The sequence below is a fragment of the Lissotriton vulgaris genome, unplaced genomic scaffold (assembly GCF_964263255.1).
Source record: "Lissotriton vulgaris unplaced genomic scaffold, aLisVul1.2 SCAFFOLD_999, whole genome shotgun sequence".
Lineage (NCBI taxonomy): Eukaryota > Metazoa > Chordata > Amphibia > Caudata > Salamandridae > Lissotriton > Lissotriton vulgaris.
In genome coordinates this window covers 678504-701851 of record NW_028249010.1, presented here as the reverse complement: position 1 = coordinate 701851, position 23348 = coordinate 678504, and the positions used below count along the sequence as shown (strand labels likewise).

General features: G+C 48.2%; 1 protein-coding gene across 1 annotated transcript in view; it reads right to left on the bottom strand.

Annotated features, from left to right (window-relative positions):
• LOC147663740 (soluble scavenger receptor cysteine-rich domain-containing protein SSC5D-like) overlaps positions 1-23348 on the bottom strand; it is a 215446-nt gene that overhangs the window by 31220 nt on the left and 160878 nt on the right. Inside the window, exon 3 of the mRNA XM_086950236.1 lies at positions 22035-22349. Coding sequence (XP_086806362.1) covers positions 22035-22349 — 315 coding nt within the window. The remainder of the gene's footprint in view (positions 1-22034; positions 22350-23348) is intronic.

The window sequence follows — 23348 nt, the reverse complement described above, 5'->3', positions numbered from 1 at the left end:
GGCACTTGAAAATGGCGATCGCGAATTCCCCACACTGATAGTGTGCGATTCGCATTAGTGCGTCCAGTCTTACAATAATTCCATGCAGACCTGGATAAAAAATGTTTACAATGTGGAGACAGGTGCCACAATAAAGCATAAAAAACTGTGGGAAACAAGTAGTTATTTTGCAGAAAGAACTACAAAAGACTCACGTGATACATACGCAGAGTCTTCAACGTGATGGCGTACATGTTGCAGGGAATTCATTGGCTGACAGAGCCACAGCGGCAGCTGATCACTCGGCTTCCATAGCTACAAAAAAGCGTTCTACAAAACAAATAGATGGTGAAACGCTGCTTGCATTAAAAGCCTCAATGTAAGGCAATTATGAGGCGTTACCTCTAAACTATCCACTCGGCAATACTTACATAATTGATGCGAACTCCGTTCCTTTTGCTCAAATCCCTAGAGAGGGGACTAGAGTCATTCCAAACATGAACCGGAGAGTCTTCTTGATTCAAGAAGCACACATGGGATTGGGTCTGAGGCACCAAGAGATCCTAAAATTTCTAATAGAATTACAATCACGATACTGGTGGCCGGGAATGAGCGTGCAAGTTTTTAACTTTGCAATGGAGTGGCAGGACTGCAATAGAGATCGCAGTTATGAAGCGGACCAGATATCTGAATCAAACACATTAATACCAGCCCAGATACCCCTGTTAGACAGCATCAGACTATCTACATGCAGGCGTCCGACCGGACAATTGCGATCCCATAAATATTAAGACGAGATTCATTTGGATGTGGCCCCAACGCTTGGCTGACGCCAGAACTGTTATAAAAGATTTGCGAGTCTTTATCATGCTACATTCTGACCAGGGTCCTGCGTTTAGCTCTCGGGCTTACAAGGAGGCCATGGCCAGTATGGGCATTGCATTGCGGTATTCTAGTCCAATCCATCCCGAGAGAAATGCGGTAGTGGAGAGAAAAAACTGTGACATAAAGTAATCTATAACGGCAAGGGTATTAGGTTCGTGTGACGGGTGGGTCAAACATCTAATTAGTGTCCAACGTAGTCTTCTTAATCTGCCAAGAGATTCTCTAGGAGGTATCACTCTCTACGAACTTTTGTTTGGTAGAAGAATGATCATTCATGATCTCGATTGTTACACTTCAGTGGTGAAACAAAAAACCTTTGATATCAAAGATCGTTGTGTCGGTTTTACAGGACTTGAATGAAACAAGAAGGAGTCTAAGTAACACAAATCTAAAGCCAAAGACCACTGAAGAAAAACCACCTGTCCCAGCAAGACCGGTCTGGATTCCAAAGATAGGGGATCTGGTCAGAGAAAAGATCGCGGTGAAGAAAGAATTTGGGCCTTCTTACAGAGAAGCAGTACCTGTCTTAGCTGTCAGCGGGACAAGATCAGTAGTACTACCGCCACTTGCTGGTAAAAAGGAGAATTGAGTTGTATCAATCGACCTGGTAAAACCACAATCATGTGACCAATAATAAGTAGTAGGCCCATTGGACTCCTAAGAAATAGCAGAAGACCAAATCTTGCTACAATCCAAGAGGTTCAATCTGAGAGACTAATCACATTTGATAAACCTGCAGTGAATAAAAAGGGACAATGCAACAAAGCCATGGAACTTGTGCCTCTTGAAATCCAAATTGCAAAAGTTTATCTAGAAACACCTGTCTACAATGATGTCGCCTCGGACTATGCTAATATGAAAAAGGAAGAAGCAACTACAAAGATTAATACAAATCCGGAAGCATTTCCACCAATTGACAGAACTGCATCTGGCTACTTTATCAACTTCGATGATTTTTCTGATGTTCCAACTGAACATGGAGACAAGCCAGCAAACAAAACTTTCAAAAAGAAAATTACAGAGCTCTTTCATCAACTCGGAGAAACATATCTGATTTCACCATGGATTGAATTATGGATTGTGTTAGGCGTACTTTTCCTCCTTCTGTGGCTCATCTTGGTTTTAAGTTTGGGTAGATTTATTGATGGAGAATATAGTACAATGAACACAGCAAGTCAGAACATCAACTTGGTCCTGAAACCACACAGATCTTCTCACATCGAAAAACGAGAACTATCATCAGTGAATATCACAGCAAATCCTATACCTGGAGGTATAGCATGGGACAAAACTGAATACAAAATCTATGGCCCGGTTGAACTCTTGAAATATCCACATCAATTCAAGATCTCCTCAAGTTACTTTGTAAAACCTAGTACTTTCTCTGATGATTGGGACTTTGAAAATATTAATATTATGATGTCAGATTTAGAAATGTCAGCAAAATTTACAGAACATGATTATTTACAGGGTTCTTAAAATTATGAAGAAATGTATTGCTTCAATCACTTTGGGCATCATTATCTGCATAAATCTGCTAATCCTAAAAATGTTTTTAGTTATAATCAGTGGGAACATTGTCCAACTCCACCAAAAGGCAGTTCAAAAACATTTTATGAAAAATTCCCATACTTCTCAGGGTTTAATATCACTAATCCAGAAACGTTTTATTTCACAATGTTAAATAAGACAGGAATGAAAAACATGTTGACAAATACTAAACTGATTTATTCTGAAAAATTTTATGAAAAAATATCTATATTTGGTTATGAATTTTGGAAAAATAACATTGAGACAAAAACCATCTGGGGTACAAAAGAGTGGCAGGTACAAGGTTTAGAATCATTATTTAGAGCCTGTATGATCCCAGAACAAATAATGTTCCTGAATGACACCATTCAACAGACAACCTGTCTTGGCCTAGCCAAGATAAAAGATTTAAACAACCCTCTATACCAAAGCCTATGCCTGATAAAACTACAGATGAGGGGTCAGACGTGTCCAATACTTTACAACAAAACAGAACTATTCCTGATTGGAACAAATGGTTGATCTGGCCCACAGACACTATTAACTTTCATGATAGATTCCTGAACAAAACACAGGGGATCAAACAGAACAGTCCAGACCCAAGATATTCCCAGAGACAACATCCTGGGATAATGACAACATACAGTGTAGGAAAACTATGCCTCAATTGGCTATAGAAATCCACACTACCCGAAATTAAGCAACACATACCTTTACCTAAAGAAGGTGCTGACTTGCGAGATTTCGTAATGGGACCTCGCAAACAGTGTCAAAAACGTTTCATATACGCCGGTATATACGCTGCTTACAATGAAGCTTGGATATTTTTTTTTTTAATATGTTTATTAATCGTTCAATATATTGTCACAACACTTAGGCATTTCTTAATGAGGAAACATAAATCAGTTTAGCATGTGAATTACAGGTGTGAACATTAACAGCAATCATTCTGAAGATTTCAATCGCCACATAACTGAGCCGTTAGCATTAATGTGAGAAACCAACATTTATATCAATTAGCATTTCCTCGTAACATATCACTGCATATGGCGTCTTCTATCTCACCAGAGTACCTAGTTTATCATGGTGTTTGGGGCGCAATCTGTAGCTCGCTACCCACTGTGCACCCCTCGGTTCCACACTCAGTATCACAGATTTATGTTTTCCTAACGGGAGACCTCTTTGGGTGGGCCAGTCTCTTCGTTCGATGTGGTGATGCTGAGAGTGTATCATGTCAGTTGTTTTACGTCAGCGGAGTAGTTTGGTATGCGTTGCCATGCGCTATGTTCCTATTAGTGTGCCCGCGAATCTTGAAACTATAGCGCTGTCAACTGGGGGGCAACAGTCTGTAAAACCAACCTCCGAACAAAGGGAGGAAGTAAATAATATCAGGGAGGGGGCAAAAACTAACGCAAATGAAAGGGAGCACTGCGTTGCGACTCTGGTCATCAGAGTCCCGTAGTCAGGTACCGTGTCTATGCGTGCCGTGGGTATTTCGCAATTGTGGACTGGAGTGCGTTGCTTGGTGGGTGAGTGGTGGGGTGTGGCTGTTGTCGGGAAGTCATATTCCCGCATCGGCTAGGTGCGAGAGCGATCATTCCCGTGGGGAGGGGGGCTGGGGGGGAGGAGGGCAGGGCCAGGCAATGTCCTTGCGTCTTGCGACGTCCTTGCGTCTTGTGTGTGCTTCTCGCTATATGTTTTCTGCGTGTCTCTGCCCATCTGCGTCTCTCTAATTCCCAGGTGGGTCGCCTCTCTATATTTCTACTGTGTGTACGTGTCAGGGCAATTCCCATGTCTATGTTATTCCCTGCTCTGCCGAAGGCCTGGAGGAGGTCGTCCCAGATCTGCGCGATCGGTGTGGCTCGCAGTCCCACTGTCTCCTCTTTGCGGAGTATCGTGCCTTCTGCTATTGCCCAATAGGTGAACGAGGCGCGCCAATGTTTCATTTGTGGAGGATTTGCGTCCTTCCAATGTTGTGTTATGAGTCTTTTGGCGGCTACCAATCCCAGATCCCAGAACCTGGCATGAGCTTTATTCTGTTTCGACCTCTTGAACAGCCCCAGCACACAAGTCTCCCATTCATGTCGTAGCTCTGCCCCTACACCTTTCGTTAGAAGTGTTGTCACGTCCTGCCAATACGTCTGCAGCCTGGGGCTTGCCCACAGCATGTGCAGAAGATCAGCATTCAGCAACGAACAGCGCGGGCAGCCGGATGTATCCAGCGCAAAGTAACGGTTAATTTTGTCAGGGGACAGGTTAGCTCTATGCATGATGTAGAATTGTATGATTTTGAATCTCGAGTTGCGTGGTATGTTGTGTGGTCCTTCCAGGATCCGCACCCATTCCTTGTCTGTCCAGTCCCTCCCTCTGTCAACTGCCCATTTGTCTCTCAGTGGCTGGAGCGTGCATGCCGTGTGTGACTGTAGTGCCTGCGCCAGCCAATGTATCACTTGGGACCCATTTCCCATGATATGGAGGTACTGCATCAGTAGGTGTGTTTGTGGTTCCTCCGTCATGTCTCCCCATTGTTTCGTGCATTCCCGAATCATGGAGGCGTGCAGTAGGAATTGCCCCGCCGGTAAGTTGCTATCCGCAACCAGGCTCTCAAACGGGATCAGGGCGCCATCTCTGTATAGATCCGTCATCGTTTCTATCCCAGCTAGCTCCCATCTCTCCAGCATGGTCGCAGTAATCACGCCCTCGTCTCTGGGCATACCCTGCAACGGGAGCGCAGGAGCGTAAGGTGCGGCCGCCCGCGTGACTCTGAGTGCACGTTTGTAGCATTTGAGTGCCACCGTCAAATGTAGCTGTGTTACGCTGGTTGGTTTAGCTAGGGGATAGAACAGCGCAAGCGCACGAATGTGAGTCAGGGCCGGTGTCTCCGAGGCCGTATCAGCCAGGTTCCTCCCCGCGAGCCAGCCCACCATCCACTGCAGTTGCGCCGCAAGATAGTAAAGCTCCTGGTTAGGAACCGCCAATCCTCCCATGGTCACTGGGGCGTATAGCTTTTTCAGCGCCACTCTGAGTCTCTCAGTGTTCCGTATGAGCGCCCGGATCATGGTTTCTAGTGCTCTGAAGATCCGATTGGGAACATACACCAGTATGTTAGAGTATTGGTAAAGTAGCCTCGGGAGTGCTATCATCTTCGTCAGGGTGACTCGGGCTGGGACATTCAGTGGGAGCGTGCTCCAGAAAGCCATTTGGGCTCGTAGAGAGGAGATGGCCCTGACCAGGTTGCCTTCCAGCACATCCGCTGGGGACCGGTAGATGTGGATGCCCAGGTATTTGAAGGTGCCTGCGTGCCAGGTCAGTGTCATGCCACCCAGTCGCACCATACACTCCTGCATGTCGGGGTGAAAGGGGTAGACCCCAGATTTCCCCCAATTAACTTTCAGTCCTGAATGGGTCGTGAGCTCTCGCAGGGTGTCTGTGAGTTCTAGCGGTATCTGTGTGAGATCCCTGACATAAAGGAGCAGGTCATCAGCATACAGCCAGACCGCGTGCATGCTATCTATTAGTGGAATACCCCAATCCGCGCCCTGTCTCCTCAGCAGTTCCGCCAGCGGTTCCATCGCTAAGGAGAAGAGCAGCGGCGACAAGGGGCAACCCTGCCTCGTGCCCCTTCTTACTGGTATGGTATCGGACAGGAGGCCCCCAATCCGGACCCATACACTGGGCGTCTGATAGAGCAGGCTGACCATATCTATGAACGCCTCTCCTAGTTCATTCTTCTGCATTACTGCTCGGAGGTACGGCCATTCCACTGAATCAAATGCCTTTTCCAAATCTAGTACAAGACACCCCGAATGCGGCCAGGGCGCCCTCGCATATTCCTGTACCCTGAATAGCCGGCGGATGTTTTGCGACGTGCTGCGTCTGGGTACAAAGCCGTTCTGGTCCGCGTGGACTAGTGTGGGCGTGTATGGGGCTAGTCTCCGGGCTAATGTGGATGCTAATATTTTGTAGTCGGTGTTCAGAAGGGTGAGTGGCCGGTATGAACCCAACTGCGTCCTGTCCCTTCCGGGCTTTAAGAGGGAGACCAAGGTGGTTTCATTTAGGGTGGGTGGTAATGAGGAGTCTTCCAGTGCCGCCTCGTACATTTTGATCAGTTCTGGGATCAGGAGATCCGGATATGCCTTGTAAAACTCCGCAGGGGGTCCATCGGGTCCCGGGGATTTTCCATTGGACAGCGCCGCAATGACTACCCGGAGTTCCTCAGACATGATAGGCGCCGCCAATTCATCACGTTGAGCGTCTCTAAGAGTCGGTAGTGGTATCGGTAACAGGTACTCTTTGGTGTTCGGAGCGGGGGTTGGTAAGCAAGAATGGTACAGTTTGTCATAGTGACCAGTGAACGCTCGATGTATCTCCTGTTGTGTGTGTAGGAGTACCCCCTCATCTCCCAGTATTTCCGTTACTGGTTTTGTCTTTTCCTCTCTGCTAATTAACCAGGTCAGCAGCTTGCCGGCTTTATCTCCCCTATCATGGGTGCATGCCAAATGGCCGGCATAGTTCAGGCAACGCAGCCTATCAGTTTCTCATGTTCCGCATGTGCGGCCCGCAGCTCCGCTCCGTCATCCCTCATCGTGTCTTGCTCGTGTTGTATTAGCCTCGCATCCACTCTTTTAAGGTCTTTCTCTACTCACCGTCTAAGGTTTACCTGTGTGCCCAGGCATTGTCCCCTTATCATCACTTTGAACACGTCCCATTCTATCTGGGGAGTGGATGCTGTGCCCGTGTTTTTCCTCAAAGTAGTGTACTATGTGCGTGAACAGCGAGTCTCGGAAAGGTGCATCCAACAGGAGATCCAGTTGCAGCCTCCAGGTGGGGATAGGGGGGTGTGCATTTGCCCATGTGACGTCTAGCATGTGGGCGTTGTGGTCCGAATGCGTCCGGCCCATGTAATATGCATCAGATGCTAATGGGAGTAAATCTTCAGTAAGCATGTACCTATCTAGTCGGGTGTGTAGATCATGGGCACCTGAGTAGTATGAGTATGTTCGGGTGCCTGGGTTGCGGTGTCGCCATACATCTTGTAGGTTCCAGTGGGTGGCCCAGGCCGTAAGGGCCTTCATGGCGCCCACTACTGGTGCATTGGGTAATGGCGGGAAGGAGCGGTCTAACGTAGTGTCCAGCACGCAATTGTAGTCCCCCCTAGTATCCAGGGGGTCCAGTGCCAGGGTGATAGAGCTGCCGAGACTCTCGTAAGAAACCCTTGTTGATCTGTGTTCGGAGCATAGATCAATGCCAAAACCATCGGGCGTCCGTCTAGCCGCCCCTTCACTACCACCAGCCTCCCCTCTCCGTCTATATAGAAGTCCTCAACGTCAAACGGGATCCCTGGTTTTACCCATATCAACACACCCCGTGCATAGGAAGAAAACCCTGTCGCGTAAAGTTGTCAGGCGCCATCGTCTGCGCAGTGTGTGTACCTCGGGTGTGGTTACATGTGTCTCCTGCAAGAGTGCGATTTGGACCTTGTGTCTCTTAAGGTATGAGTAGATCATGTACCTACGCGAGGGTGTGTGTATGACAATCTTAACCGTAGTCATCACAGGTCATCAGTGGAGTCCTCCTCCCACCCCTCCAGCCTCGTCGGCCTTTCCACAGAGCCTCCCATCCCCACATCACAACAACATTTCCACGTGTACCTGTGGGATGCAGAGTTGAATACAATGAGTCCGTTACCAACTTGTGGATGCAGCAGAGCTTAAAAAAGGGGGGGGGGGACGTAAACAGGGAATAATACCAAAAGGTCGGCTGCTGAACGTGCAGTAGTCCAAACACTCTACTGAGATAGTTAACATTCAAGTCAGGGGGGTCGCTGCCCATCACGTGGGGCGAGGGAGTCACTATCAATAAACAAAGTGCGGGTGCGTGTTTTGCCCCACGCGGGGGGGAAATCAGCTGTCTTAGCTGACCACTTGGCAGGCCGCATATCAGACACGGCAGTGCGTCCATCAGTCGGCATGGCACCTCAGGCACCCGTCTGCAGAGTTCGCCAGCGGCACGAGCCCGCCGGGCCATGCAGGACTGTAAGGTCCCAGTTCAGTGAGCCCAGTTATAAAAAGTTACCTGTGGTTGTCCACCGGCTGACTGCCAGCGCTCAACCAGTCACGGCATCTACTCACTGCGTCTCAGGTGGGCGCACCAGGAGAGGCGACCTGCTCCTTCGGCCTCCTCTCGTGTTGCCCATCAGCATCGGATGTCGTGTTCCTTCCAGCACGCTACCCCTTCCGGTCAGTCAGAGTGAGCAGGAAGGATGGGGGGAATAAAATAAAAGGGGGTGCGGGGGGAGAGGTGCCAGGTTACGCTAATCTGTTATCCAAATAGGTCCACCGTCTGTGGTGTGACATCTGGTAAGTCTACGGACACTTGTGAATTATGTATTCCGTATATTGCCTCGTCATCGCTCAATAATGCCCTGGGGCTGGTAGCCGTTAAAGAGCGCTGGGCCGGTGAGTTGTTGAGTTCCATGGCTATTCGTAGTGCTTCCTGTTGCTCTTGGAGCATTTCTTCCTCGGGTGGGCCCGCATTTTGTTGTGTTCCATCCGCTGGTGGCGAGGGTGATCTGTTTCTGCGTCTCCGCTTAGGGCCTCTTTGTCTTCTCGCTCGGGGCTGGTCTGCCGGCCTTGCGGTGTTTTATTCCGTCCCGTTGTCCAGCCAGGTTTCGACCTCTTCGGAGGTGTTAAAGAAGTGAGTCTGTTCGTGCGCTACCACCCGCAGTTTTGCCGGGAAGAGGAGGGAATATGTAAGCCCGAGCTGGCGCAGTCGCCGTTTCACTCCTAGGAATGAGTGTCTCTGGCGCTGCACTTGGACCGTGTAGTCCGGGAAAAACATGATGCTGGCGTTGTCCACCTGGATGTTGGCAAGTTTGCGGGTTTCCCTCAAAATGGCGTCTCGGTCTCTGTAGTTTAGGATGCGGATGAGCAGTGGACGTGGGGTAGAGCCCGTTGGGAGTGGTCTGGACGGGACCCGGTGCGCACGCTCAACCACGTAGTGAGGCGATAGAATACCGTCCGGCAGCAGGGCGCGTTGCCAGTCCTCCACATGTGTCGTAGGGTCTCTCCCTTCCCATTTTTCTGGCATTCTCACTATTCGTACATTATTTCGTCTTGCCTGCCCTTCTGCATCCTCCGCCCTGTCTTCTAAGAACTCGACCCTGTTGAGGAGATCCCTCATTTGTTTATCTGATTGCGTGACTCGTGGTTTTCGGTCCGATACTGTGTGTTCCAGGACTGCAGTGCGTTCGGCAAGGTTTTTGTGATCCGCCCTCAGGTGCGTCAGATCTATGACGATTCCATCAATTTTCGCCTCCAGCGATGTTCGCGTGGATTGTATTGAATTCTCTAGTCGTTCCATGGCTGCCAGGACTGAGTCCAGTCTGGCCGTCACTGGGTCTGTCTCGCCCGGTTTCGGCGTCTTATCCATCTTGCCTTTTGTGTTAGTACCCCCTGCTCCCACGCTTTTCCCAGCTCCTCCAGACATGGCAGGGCCTTGCTTGCTAGTGCCTTTGCAGGAGTAACCTCCGGTGTCACTATTTGGCAGTGTTCCAAGTTGTGCAAACACAGTCTAGGGAGAGTTCACCAGTCGGGAGCTCGGGGTAGAATGGTCCGGCGGGACTGCATGTGTCCTCCCACCGCTGGATGATAGTTCAGTGCAGGTTACAGGTTACAGTGTCCCTGTGCTTGCGAGATGGTTTGGTAGGCAGGTGCCCAGTGCACTGACCTCGGTCAGGTCGGGACGCAGGTTACACGATTTTGTGAGTGTTGCACTCCCTCGGTTTCTTCTGGCCAGGTGGGTCCGGCCGTGTTTTCCGGCCTCAGATGGTGTTGGCGCTGCTTTCTGTGCCTCGTTGCAGCGACGCCGTTCGCTCACCGTTGTGTATCTGCAGTGGAGACAGCTCCATACGACTCTTCCCCTGGGTGCCTCGTGGTCTTTAGCGCCATTATTGGATGCAGAGCTCCCGGTCGTCAACACCTCCCTCTTCTACCGGCCAGGCTCTCTAGGGCATGGACCGATGTGATCGTCACTAGGTCCTCTTGCAGCCCTGTTTCCACATCCCAGGCCAGAGCCTTATGGGTGGTCGCTCCTCGTCTGGTCCGCCGAGGGGTAGCACTGTTTAGCGCCCCTGTGGTGGCCACTGACCTCTCCGGTACGCAGCCGTCATGTGTGTTCTGCCTCATTATCTTGCAATCCAACAGTCGACAATTCATATATCTGCAAACAATGGGGATAGTGCTCCTCATGGTATCTCTGCTTTTAGACTTATTAGCCCTGATAAAGTCAGTAGAAATGATCATTCGTCCTTTACAGTAAAACAGATTTGGACTTATTTTTTGGCTAAGCCACACACAATTAACTACTTGGGGTCAATTGGAGGAGGCCCAAATTACTCCGTAGCTGTTGCTAAACATTTAATTGCCTCCTCTAAATTCCATATATATATTATTTCACAAACTCTTATTTGCTACAATAAGTACTTAAAACTATATAATAGAGTTCTTTCTTGCAAAGAATGGATGGATTAACAAAGGTATTATGACCATTGGCCATATACTAACTTATGACTCTCTTATGGACTGCATCTGGTATTTATAAGATTTTGTCTCATCCTTCGATTTGAGAACAAAATCCAAGATGGAGCTTTTGTGGCAGACACATCTTCACCAGTTGTTCTCTTTCCAGACCTGGGGCACCATATGGGCTGAGTTACATACTTTCTCTCACTCAGCAAGCACAACACAAATGTTATAATATTTTAATGATAGGCTTTTTCTGGCCCCTGAGAACCTTCATAAGTTCCAGCTGACTAATAACGCAAAATGCTGGTTCTGTTCTCATAAAAAAAGTGATTTTTATTTTTTCTTTGCCCTTTGGTTAAAAAGCTTTGACTGCTTGTTTGGAAAAAGCTGAACAAAATTTTGTCCGTTACTTTTTCTTTTGATATTTTTTTAGGAGGTTTCTCCCCTTTATCGTGCTCTCAAGGGAGTGTACAAACGTTTGTTGATTTGATAATAGCTATTGCCCCACAGATTATCACCACAAATCTGAAAGGCATCACTAAAATACATTTTACTGCTTGGTGGAGTCTTTGAAGTCATCATCATAAATTGGACGGTGCACATGCTACTTCTATTTCTTTAATGTTTAAAGAAGATGTATTATGGTTACAGCTTACATCATTCTTATCCACGCAATCTGTTCTCTCCACACCTAATTTTAGAAATCTTTAATATGTTAATACAGTTATTACTGCAATGCTGTTATTCCTTTTTCTATTTTCCTTTCTCTTCCTTTTCTTTATTTTCCTTCTCTCTTTTTCTTATCTCTGTAAAAATAAAAAATAAAAAAAATATGTCTTTCTAGATTTTCTATATTTTTCAATTCAGGTTCTGGTCTATGTAACTGATAAGCGTTCATATTTCTTTCTTTTATTCAAGTTGTTTGAATATTAGGTGAATCTTTTCTATTTGTTTCTCAACATACCCTTAATAAAGCACTCTAAACAAAATCAAAAAAACATTCCGTCATTTCGTAGAAGACACCTTGCAGTTACATACATACACATACATACATACAAGTCACCAATCTATTGTACATCTAGGCGTCAAGCAGGGAATTAAAATACATTCTTCAAACAAGTTCCAGTCTCCTCTCCATGCAAGAAGACCATAAAACCTAAGCTCTATTTCCCCATCTCATGCAAACGCTCTTGCGACGCAACTCCAGCAATGCGCCACATTTCCGGCAGAGATGCGTCATGCATCTGTGCCGTTTTTGCACCATGGTGTGCTGCATTATGAATGCAATGTAATATAAAATGGCCAGCAAGGGATTTTGTTTATATGAAATTTCAGCACTGGTTAGGACTTGTTTAGGGGCAATCAAAGTACCAAAACCTGAATTGAATCAGCGGCTGTTCAGTTGAATTTAAAATGAAACGTTCTTGAAACAAGAAACACAAGATGTTACCACACTAACATCATAGACACAGTAAATGAGTAATAAAACATGAAACCAGGATTATTTGTTTGTCTGAAAAGTTATTATTTTAAATTCAAGACAAAGAATATTTCTGTACAAAAAATGAACATTAACATAGGACAGGGTACATACATAGAAATACTTTGGATATTTAAGGTATCGGTTACTTTTCCTATAACATATCCAAAAATACAGTCCAGACTGCTGGAACACAGTGTTGAATTGATTTCCACTATCAATCAGGAGAAAATCAAAAGTTGATATAAAACAAACTATGCAGAATTGGACTAGGCAAGTCGACGTTTCGGTCTTATCTTGATCATTCACAAGACCATCATCAGGACGAAGTGATAATATATACAATTGATGACCCTTTGTAGGTTTTAGTCACGGGACGTCAATTACGTGCGATCTGGATATGAATGCGGCGCACCATGGGTGGCGGAGCTGTGGCGCACTGTGGCGCACGTTAACTGGCGCATCCCTGGGGATGCGCCAGTTAACATAAATCTGCTCCTTAGACTTTAGCTGTATATTCTTATCTTTCAGTGTTTTACTGGGTGAAAGTGAAACGGTTTAGTTAACTTTACAAATTGAAATAAAGTTGACCCTAATGTTGCAATTGGAAACCTCTATTGAATCCATGGTGCACTCCGAGGGGCAGATGTATGAAAAATTTGTTTGCAATTTCTTAATTTCGACTTTTAGTGACTCACACTTAGGAAATCACAAAACAGCATGTACAGAAGCTGGCCAGCCTCAAGTTGTGACTCAGAAACAAGTCACTTAACGAAAAAAGAATTCTCTGAGTGTGATTACCAATTCAGTTGCAAAAAGCAAATATCAAATTTAGTCGCAAATAGCATCACCATTCAAATAATAGTATAGTTGTTTCCTGATTCAAGGAGATGATCCCCTGAAACAGGAAGTGCAGGATACTAGCATCCATAAAGGGACGCAGAGAGAGACTGGAGAGCTGGCCTCATCATTAAACCTTTTCAGTGACTTTAAGCTGTGCTAAGCATGCTGAACAAACAGCAGATGTGCTGCTAGACAACATAGCTAAAGGGCATTCACACTGACAAGGCCAATAGCTCGGGCATTACCGAGATCTATTGGCTTTGCCAATGCTTTTTTGGTGTTGGAATGGTCTTGCTAAACAAATGTGGAAGCGATAGGAAAAAACTGTTGAGGAGCCTTGAAGTGAAAGGATGATGTGGCGTAATGGCCAGAGGTGCAGACAGGGGAACTTGGGAACGAAGTTCGCATCTCAGTCATCTGAAGAGCTTGTAATTCTGGGCAATGGTTTAGGCTTCCCATGAATGTGTCATTGTGTAATGTTACTGGTTAGCATTTAAAGCGCTCCAATGCCATCGGCTCGTATTCGAGCTCTGGCAATACAGAGGATGGAGTGTGTGAGTACTCCAATACCATTGGACCGTGCAAAAGTGCAGAAGTGTCTGGCACTCAGTGTCAATTTTAAATAGCCAAAAAAGGAGTATAATTTAATTTAATTTTAATACAACATTTTCATGGATGACAAGTGTTGATAACAGTCTTACAAAACTTTAATAATTTTAATTACTCCTTGGTTCTTCTACTTCATCCCAGTTATAACAACATGAGATGGCTCCGCCGCTTCAAAGCAGCAACCCTCTGCAACATGCCAACAAACTCAAACACTTTCGAGAGGATTTATTTTCTTTCTCAAAAAAGATTCTCCCCCTCTTCAATATATCCTCCCCGCTTTCCTCTATCCACACCCTGCAAGTGCCAAGCTTATACTTGCCAAAGAAAAAGGAGGTGGGAGGGAAGGGGGGAAAAATAGAGGGAGGGAAATGTGGAGGGAAGGTGGGATGGAAAGAGAGAGGGAATGATAGTGGGACAGAGGGACGAAAGGAGGGAAGGTAGGAGACAGGACAAAGAGAGGGAAGGAAGGAGGATGGGGCTGATGGAAGGAGGGAGATAAGAAGGGAAAGACAGAGAGAGAGAGGGAAGTAGGGAGAAGGAAGGACGGAGAGAGGGTGAGAGGGAAGGGTGAAGGGAAGGTGGAATGAACAAAGGGATAGAAAGATATCGGGAGGGTGGCAGCGAACCAGGGAGAGAAGGAGGCAGGACAGGGCGGAGAGAGAGAAGGAACGAGGGTGGATAGATGGAAGGAGGGTGGTAAAAAGGTAACATGTGGAATGAAGGTAGGGAAGGACAAAGGGAGAGAGGGAGGAGAGAAGGAGGCAAGGTAGAATGGACAGAGGGAGGGAAGAACAGATGAAGGGAAGGGAAGGGCAGAGGGAAGAAGGGTGGGAGGGTAGTGTGGAGGGAGGGCATGATGGACAGAGGGAGGGAAGGACAGAGGGAGATGAGGGAAGAATTGAGGGAGGGAAGAATGGAGGGAGGGAAGGACAAAGGGAGAGAGGGAGGAGAGAAGGAGGCAGGACAGGGCAGAGAGAGAGAAGGAACGAGGGTGGATAGATGGAAGGAGGGTGGTAAAAAGGTAACATGTGGAATGAAGGTAGGGAAGGACAAAGGGATAGAGGGAGGAGAGAAGGAGGCAAGGTAGAATGGACAGAGGGAGGGAAAAACAGAAGAAGGGAAGGGCAGAGGGAAGAAATTCCCGTCGAAAAGAGAAATCCGGCACCTGGAAAATACGGACTACAAATCCCAGGAGGCTTAGCGGGTAATGTTATGTAAACAAGAGACCCGTTACATAATTTCCAGTAAACACGCCCTATAATAGGAGGAACCCAACGGAAGAACACTGTCGGATATTGTGTTTACACCGACGTACCTGCTTCATGGAGAGCAGCGTCCCGAAGAGGTAATCCCGTCAGGCTTGAACGGAGGTAGGTCGAGTCGTTACTCCCTGGGCCGTGTCTTGCCAAGTTTACCCTGTTCTTGTCCCGGAAGCTCTACCGGAATTCCATTGAGCGTTGCCCTGACTCGGCTGAGTCTAGGTGCCTTGGTCCGTGTGTTGGTTGGAGCCGAAGCTCCCAGCACGACCCTTAATCCAGGACTACTAACTGTAAACGCACACCAGGAGGTGTTTTCTGCGTTACGGTTTAGAAGGTCCACAGGATCGATCGAGCGGCTGCTCTCTATCCCGGTGCATAACGAGGAAGAGGTCGAGCGGCTGCTCCCGTCAGGTAGAGACCCCGGCTGGGTGTTTCCCTGTCTCCTCTGCACTACATCACTCTGCGTACCCCTCACAGCATACCGATTGGCATTTTCGGCCATTTCTTCTCTGCCCTCTGTTGGCTTACGCAGGGACCGGCGTAATTGCAGAGGACGGTTAGTAACAACAGAGCTGTGGGTTGGTAACGTGGAAAGACTGGAGGATTCCAGTAACCCTAACTTTCGTTTCCTTATTTGTATCATTTTACCTTTATTAAAATAACTAAAACGTACACAAGTGGTTGCGTCCTCATTTCGTGTCTGTTCACAATCCTGAGACGATCAGGATATTACAAAATATCCGACCTTTATAACATTAACTGTCTCCTGGTCGAGATACAGACATGGCAACACTTGATGACGTACTTGCTGCTTTAGCTGCGGTGCAAATTGAATTGGCAGCCTCCAGGCAAGAAACAGCCGATGTAAAGGCCAGATTGGATGCCATACAATTGGACCCGCTCACACCCAGCGCCACCCTCACAAACCAAAACCCGGCGGTAGTCGTGGAGATGCCGGTTGCCATACCCTTGGCAACTCCGGAGAGATACAGTGGGGACCCCAACACGGTACAAGTATTCCTCACACAAGTGGCACTACATCTATCGTGCAAACCCAAGGCGTTCCCCACCAGTCAGGCACGGGTGGCTTTCCTTATTTCCTATTTGGATGGAAATACGGCACAGTGGGCCGTGCCTCTGGTGAGCAGAGACGACCCTATCCTATGTGACTGGGGGGCTTTCCGCGAAGAATTTCTGAAGGTCTTTGATCGAAGGGCCGACTCGTATACGGCGGACCGTGGAATGCTCGAGTTGAGACAGGGATCCAACGACCTGGTACAGTATCTCAACGCATTCCGTAGGTTGGTTGCGGAAACCAAGTGGCCTCTTGCCAAACAAACTGCGCTCTTTCATCAAGGGCTGTGCGATGAGCTCAAAGATGCCGTGGCTCATATTGATCCCCAACCTAAGACGTGCGAAGGACTCATCAACCTAGTCTTACGGTTGGAACATAGGCTAAATGAGAGAAAAGGGGATCATGGGAAAAAGGGAAGAGCCCTTCCATCTTATATGACAGTGGGAAGCCCCGAACCCTCCTCCGCATCCAAGGGAGAACCCATGGATATTAGCGCGATACGAGCCAGTCTCACTGCCACAGAGAAAGAGTCTCGCCGTAAACAAGGGTTGTGCCTGTATTGTGGCAAAAAAGGCCACTACGTACGTGAATGCCCTGCCAAACCTAAAACCTCACGTTACAGACCCAACCGGTCTGTCACTGCCGTGGTAGATGTACCGGCGGAAAACTAGAGGACTCCCAGACCAACGAAGGGGCATCTCGGAGTCACGCATCCATCCCTTCACTTTCCAACTCTGTCACGAGAGGACAGTGTCATCTGTTTCTTACGGTGCACGTGGGAGTGCACGACCAGTGGATACCCGTTGTGGCCATGGTGGATTCAGGATCCACGGGCCTGTTTATGGACTACAATGAAGCAAGTCGTCTAGGGCTAGTGCTACTTCCCAAGGATGTGCCCGAAGACGTCTATGCTGTAGACGGAAGGCGATTGGGGACGGGGCCCATTGGGCAACAGACGGGGGGTGTCCCGGTGAGATACGGAAGGAACCATTTGGAACAAATTGACTTTAACATCATCCGAGCCCCCCAATATGGTGTCATATTGGGATTGCCGTGGCTACAGAAACACAACCCCTCGGTGGATTGGCCGACACACCGCATAGAAATGACGTCCCCATATTGCATCCTGCATTGTGGAATGCACCCCGAATCCCCTGATGTAGAAGTAAACGGGAGACAGACGGTGGCTACAGCTGCTGAGATAGATGTGGCGCTCCCTCAGCACTATCGCAGTTTCGAGGATGTCTTCGACGAAGTCAAGGCCGAGGTACTCCCGCCGCATAGACTATTCGACTGTCAAATCGACCTGGTGCCCGGAACGAGCGTTCCCAGTGGCAGGCTGTACGCCCTGACGGAACCAGAAAACGTGCATCTCAGGGGGTACCTGGATAAACTCCTCAAGCTAGGGTTCATCCGTCCATCGAAGTCCCCGGCGGCCTCACCCCTCTTTTTTATCCCGAAGACCAACGGTGAACTGAGAGCCTGCGTGGACTTTAGGGCGTTAAACGCCATCACCATAAAAAACTGGTACCCTTTGCCACTCATCAGCGTTCTTTTGGAGCAAGTCAAGAAAGCTCGCATCTACACCAAGTTGGATCTAAAGGGGGCATACCATCTTGTGCGCATGAGAGACGGGGACGAGTGGAAAACCGCCTTTAAGACCAGGTTTGGCCTTTTTGAGTACCTCGTCATGCCGTTCGGCCTTTGCAACGCCCCTGCGGCCTTTCAGTACTTTCTGAATGAGGTGTTTAGAGATGTGCTGGATATATACGTGGTCGTCTATATCGACGACATCCTCATCTATTCATCCAACGAGGAGGAACACATTCACCACGTCGCTACGGTACTCCAAAAGCTGAGGGAGAATATGCTGTTTTGCAAACTCAGCAAGTGTGATTTCCACGTCACATCTGTGGAATTCCTCGGGGTCATGCTGAGTCCGGACGGACAGGAGATGGCGGAACGCAAGATCAAGGTGGTGAAAGAGTGGCCGGTGCTTCAAGGTGTGAAGGATGTCCAAAGTTTCATTGGCTTCGCCAACTTTTACAGGCGATTTATAGATGGCTTTTCCGGGTTGGTGGCCCCGATCACGCAGCTGCTGCGGAAGTCCAAAGAGTTTGTCTGGTCCCTAGAAGCGAATGCTGCCTTTGAGGCCCTGAAGAGCGCCTTTGGTAGGGCACCGGTCTTGGCTCACCCTGATCCGGATCTACCCTACGTGGTGGACGCCGACGCTTCGGATGTGGCACTGGGGGCCATCCTGTCCCAACGGAATCAGGACAGTGGGATGCTTCATCCAGTGGCGTACATGTCACGTAAGCTCAACGACGCCGAACGCAACTACCACATAGCGGAGAAAGAGCTTCTCGCTATTAAGGATGCCTTCACCGAATGGAGACATTGGCTGATGGGTGCCAGGCATGTGGTGACGGTGTATACGGACCATCGGAACCTGCAGTTCATGACAGCCGCAAGACACCGTTCGCCCCGGCAGTTGAGGTGGATGATATTCTTTGCAGGGTTCAACTTCCACATCACGTTTTGGCCGAGGACTGAAAACAGGAAGGCAGACGCCCTGTCGCGCCAATCTGCGGTTAAAGAACCGATGCCTGTTTCCGAACATTCCATCATTCCCCCTCAGATGGTGTTGGGGGTTATCCAGCCGGATACGTTCCTGAGGGGAATCCAGAGAGGGATCCGGTCATTCGCTTGGCGAAGGTGGCTCCTCAGTCACAAAGAATGGCACGTGAGGGATGGGATACCCCTGAAAGGCAGGTGTCTGCTGATACCCACGCCTAGGTTAAGGAAACAAGCATTCGTTTGGTGCCATGACTCTCCATGTGCAGGACATTTGGGTTTTGAAAAAACGATGGCTAGCATGGGACGGCATTTCTGGTGGCCCTCCATGAGAGTGAATGTCAGGCGGTGGGGACAGGCGTGTCCTACGTGTGCTACCATGAAGACCGATCACGGCAGACCCAAGGGGCTCCTCCGTCCACTTCCGACCCCGGATAGGCCATGGGATAATATATCACTAGACTTTGTGGTGGGGCTACTGGTGGACCAAGGGATGACATCGAGACTGGTGGTTGTGGATTATCTGACGAAGATGGGACACTTCATCCCCTGCAAAAGAGTCCCTACAGCAGGCGAATTGGCAACACTACTACTGAAGAATGTGGTACGACTACATGGATTGCCCGGGGTTATAGTGTCAGACCGGGGGTCGCAATTTACGGCGCAGTTTTGGAAAACATGGTGCACTGCGCTGCACGTCAAAACTGCCCTGTCTACCAGCTACCACCCTCAAACGGATGGACAGACCGAGCGCCTGAATCAAACGCTCAAGCAGTATCTGCGATGTTTTGTGGACCAGGGTAAGGAGGAATGGGTTGACTTGCTATGGGTAGCGGAGATAGCTTACAACAATGCCACTCACAGCTCCACCCAGTCATCTCCTTTCTACAGCAACTATGGCCAGCATCCCAGGTTCTTGCCATTTCTCCATCCCCTCAAAGAAAACAGGATTCCCGCCACAGCGGACAGGGTAGCACGCATTAAGGACGCATTGATGCGCTCAAAGGCTGTCCTAACTGAGGCCAAGAAGAGGTACAAGGCCACGGCCGATAGGAAAAGAAGGCCTGGGCCACTGTACCGTACTGGTGACTACGTCTGGATATCCACACGGAACATGCGATTTCGAAAGAACAGTGTGTTCCATCCCAAGTTCATGGGCCCCTATCGTATTTCCAAATGTATCGGTCCAGTGAATGTGAAGGTGTGTTTGCCCCAGTCATTGCGGATACACCCTGTCTTTCACGTTTCATTAATCAAACCAGCAACCTCCAAGCAAGCTGAGACGCCTAGGCCGATATGTGTGGAATCAGAGGTGGAATATGAAGTGTCGGGCATTCTAGCATCCAAATGGCGTAGGGGCAAGCTGTGGTACCTGGTAGCTTGGAAAGGCTATGGCCCGCAGGAACAATCGTGGGAGCCGGCTGAGGGAGTCCATGCCCCGCGCCTGGTCACGTTGTTTCATCGACGGTTCCCTTCCAGCGCTGGCTCCGTGGGGAGCCGCTGAGAGAGGGAGGATGTACTGTCAAGAAATTCCCGTCGAAAAGAGAAATCCGGCACCTGGAAAATACGGACTACAAATCCCAGGAGGCTTAGCGGGTAATGTTATGTAAACAAGAGACCCGTTACATAATTTCCAGTAAACACGCCCTATAAAAGGAGGAACCCAACGGAAGAACACTGTCGGATATTGTGTTTACACCGACGTACCTGCTTCGTGGAGAGCAGCGTCCTGAAGAGGTAATCCCGTCAGGCTTGAATGGAGGTAGGTCGAGTCGTTACTCCCTGGGCCGTGTCGTGCCAAGTTTACCCTGTTCTTGTCCCGGAAGCTCTACCGGAATACCATTAAGCGTTGCCCTGACTCGGCTGAGTCTAGGTGCCTTGGTCCGTGTGTTGGTTGGAGCCGAAGCTCCCAGCACGACCCTTAATCCAGGACTACTAACTATAAACGCACACCAGGAGGTGTTTTCTGCGTTACGGTTTAGAAGGTCCACAGGATCGATCGAGCGGCTGCTCTCGATCCCGGTGCATAACGAGGAAGAGGTCGAGCGGCTGCTCCCTTCAGGTAGAGACCCCGGCTGGGTGTTTCCCTGTCTCCTCTGCACTACATCACTCTGCGTACCCCTCACAGCATACCGATTGGCATTTTCGGCCATTTCTTCTCTGCCCTCTGTTGGCTTCGCCGGGACCGGCGTAATTGCAGAGGACGGTTATTAACAACAGAGCTGTGGGTTGGTAACGTGGAAAGACTGGAGGATTCCAGTAACCCTAACTTTCGTTCCCTTATTTGTATCATTTTACCTTTATTAAAATAACTAAAACGTACACAAGTGGTTGCGTCCTCATTTCGTGTCTGTTCACGATCCTGAGACGATCAGGACGTTACAGAAGGGTGGGAGGGTAGTGTGGAGGGAGGGCATGATGGACAGAGGGAGGGAAGGACAGAGGGAGATGAGGGAAGAATTGAGGGAGGGAAGAATGGAGGGAGGGAAGGACAAAGGGAGAGAGGGATGAGAGAAGGAGGCAGTACAGGGCAGAGAGAGAGAAGGAACGAGGGTGGATAGATGGAAGGAGGGTGGTAAAAAGGTAACATGTGGAATGAAGGTAGGGAAGGACAAAGGGATAGAGGGAGGAGAGAAGGAGGCAAGGTAGAATGGACAGAGGGAGGGAAAAACAGAAGAAGGGAAGGGCAGAGGGAAGAAGGGTGGGAGGGTAGTGTGGAGGGAGCGCATGATGGACAGAGGGAGGGAAGGACAGAGGGAGATAAGGGAAGTATTGAACGGAGGGAAGAATGGAGGGATGGAAGAGTAGAGGGAAGGAAATTGGGAGGGAAGGATAGATTTAAGGTACGATTGTCAAAGTGAGGGACTGAGAGTAGTGGATTGTGCTCGGGAAGACTTGGGCTCAGGATATTGAAGACTATTGATAAGTCATAGTATGGGCAAAAGGTGCTTCAAATTGAACAAAGCTTCAGTAGATGATGCAGACTAGACTGGGGCAGGAAAGCGTATACGTGGATCGACTAGTGTAACCCTCCTTCCCCTTAAGAAGTCATAAGTGTTGGGAAGAAAAAAAGAGCAGCAGCAAGCCCACAGGGGTTTGTAACTTCGCCCCTGGCTCCAGAGTAGAGTTATGTCTAATGAAGGGCAGTAATGGTTCATCCTGCCCTACTTGATTAAATGCTTGCCACCAGAGGTTACTTTTTATTTTGAACTCATGCAACCTATGTCTTCATTATGCAAGGAAGCTTGTTGTTACACACAGGTTACACTTCTTACCTGCACAGGTCACCCCAGCATTCCTCCCTGTTGGACAGGTATTAACACTCCAGCCGCGCTGTGCACATTTCCACAGGGCAGACTCATTTCCTTGGCACTGGACATTACTCATCAGAACTGTCAAAGGGCTGATCCCAAATGATGAATTATACTGATAGCTTTGTACAGCTCCACATCCAAGCTGTCTGCAGACCACCAACGCGTCCTTCTGATCCCAGGCGTCATCACAGACTTTACCCCACACCCCATTGTGCTTGACCTCCACTCTTCCAGCACAGACAGAGGGGCTGTTCACCAACTGGACCTGATCAGGACCTGGGAAGAGATTAAAAAGGCATTGGAAAGGAATGCAAACAAAATGAACCAATAAAACATAACGTTTTTCATCATTAAAAAAGGTACTGTTCAGTGACAAAGAACTTGATGTGGGAATAAATCCTCTAAAAATGTTAATATTCTTTTTTCAATCTCCCAGAAGATGAGTTGGCAGCATCCTCTATTTTGCAACTATGCATTCCTCATATGAATGGAACACTCCAATGGGATCTAATGCAAGGGAACAGAGTCCCTGGTTGATACACTGGGCACCTCTCTGGACACAGCTCCACTCATCAGCTTCATCAGTAGCTGCAGTAATACAACCCTTGTGATGGGTACATTGGTCCTTGGTCAAAGATTCTTCCCACTACACCCTCACACTTCTAAGCATTATCTAAACTGTGAGAATCTAACATGTGTCCATATGTTCATGAGAATAAACCTTTGTGATTGACTTTGAATGTGACAACAGGAAGGCTTTACCTAAATGTAAATGTTTGCTGTCCTGCCTCTATATTGGCTTTCAATCTTTGCTCATCTTTCCTGATTGTTAGATTTAGGCTATATTGGGTGACCGTCCCACTATTGCTGGCCCACCTTATCTTGGTGAGGTCTCAGAACTGGCTTAGAAAGGTGCTATCACACCTTGGACTATCCCTATTTATTTAAGAGAAGTGTTTATCTTCCTTACACAAACTCCTGCTGATACGAGCTTTGCATATATTCGATTTGTGAAGTCTACTTACTGTGAATACTCTGTCATTGATACGCCTTCTGGGTTTTCGGTTAATTGATTACATGATCCTGTGGATATGTGCTTTGCATGAATTCAACTTGTGAATTCTACTTACTGTGAATACTTTTCCATTGATAAAGTTTGGGAGTTCCCGACTCCTTGATTTTGTGCCCTGAAGAAGTCCAGAGGATACTTTAAGAAAAACACTATGGACATTGAACAGTGATTTCTTGTCTTGTTGTCAAGTGTTGCCCCTTTGC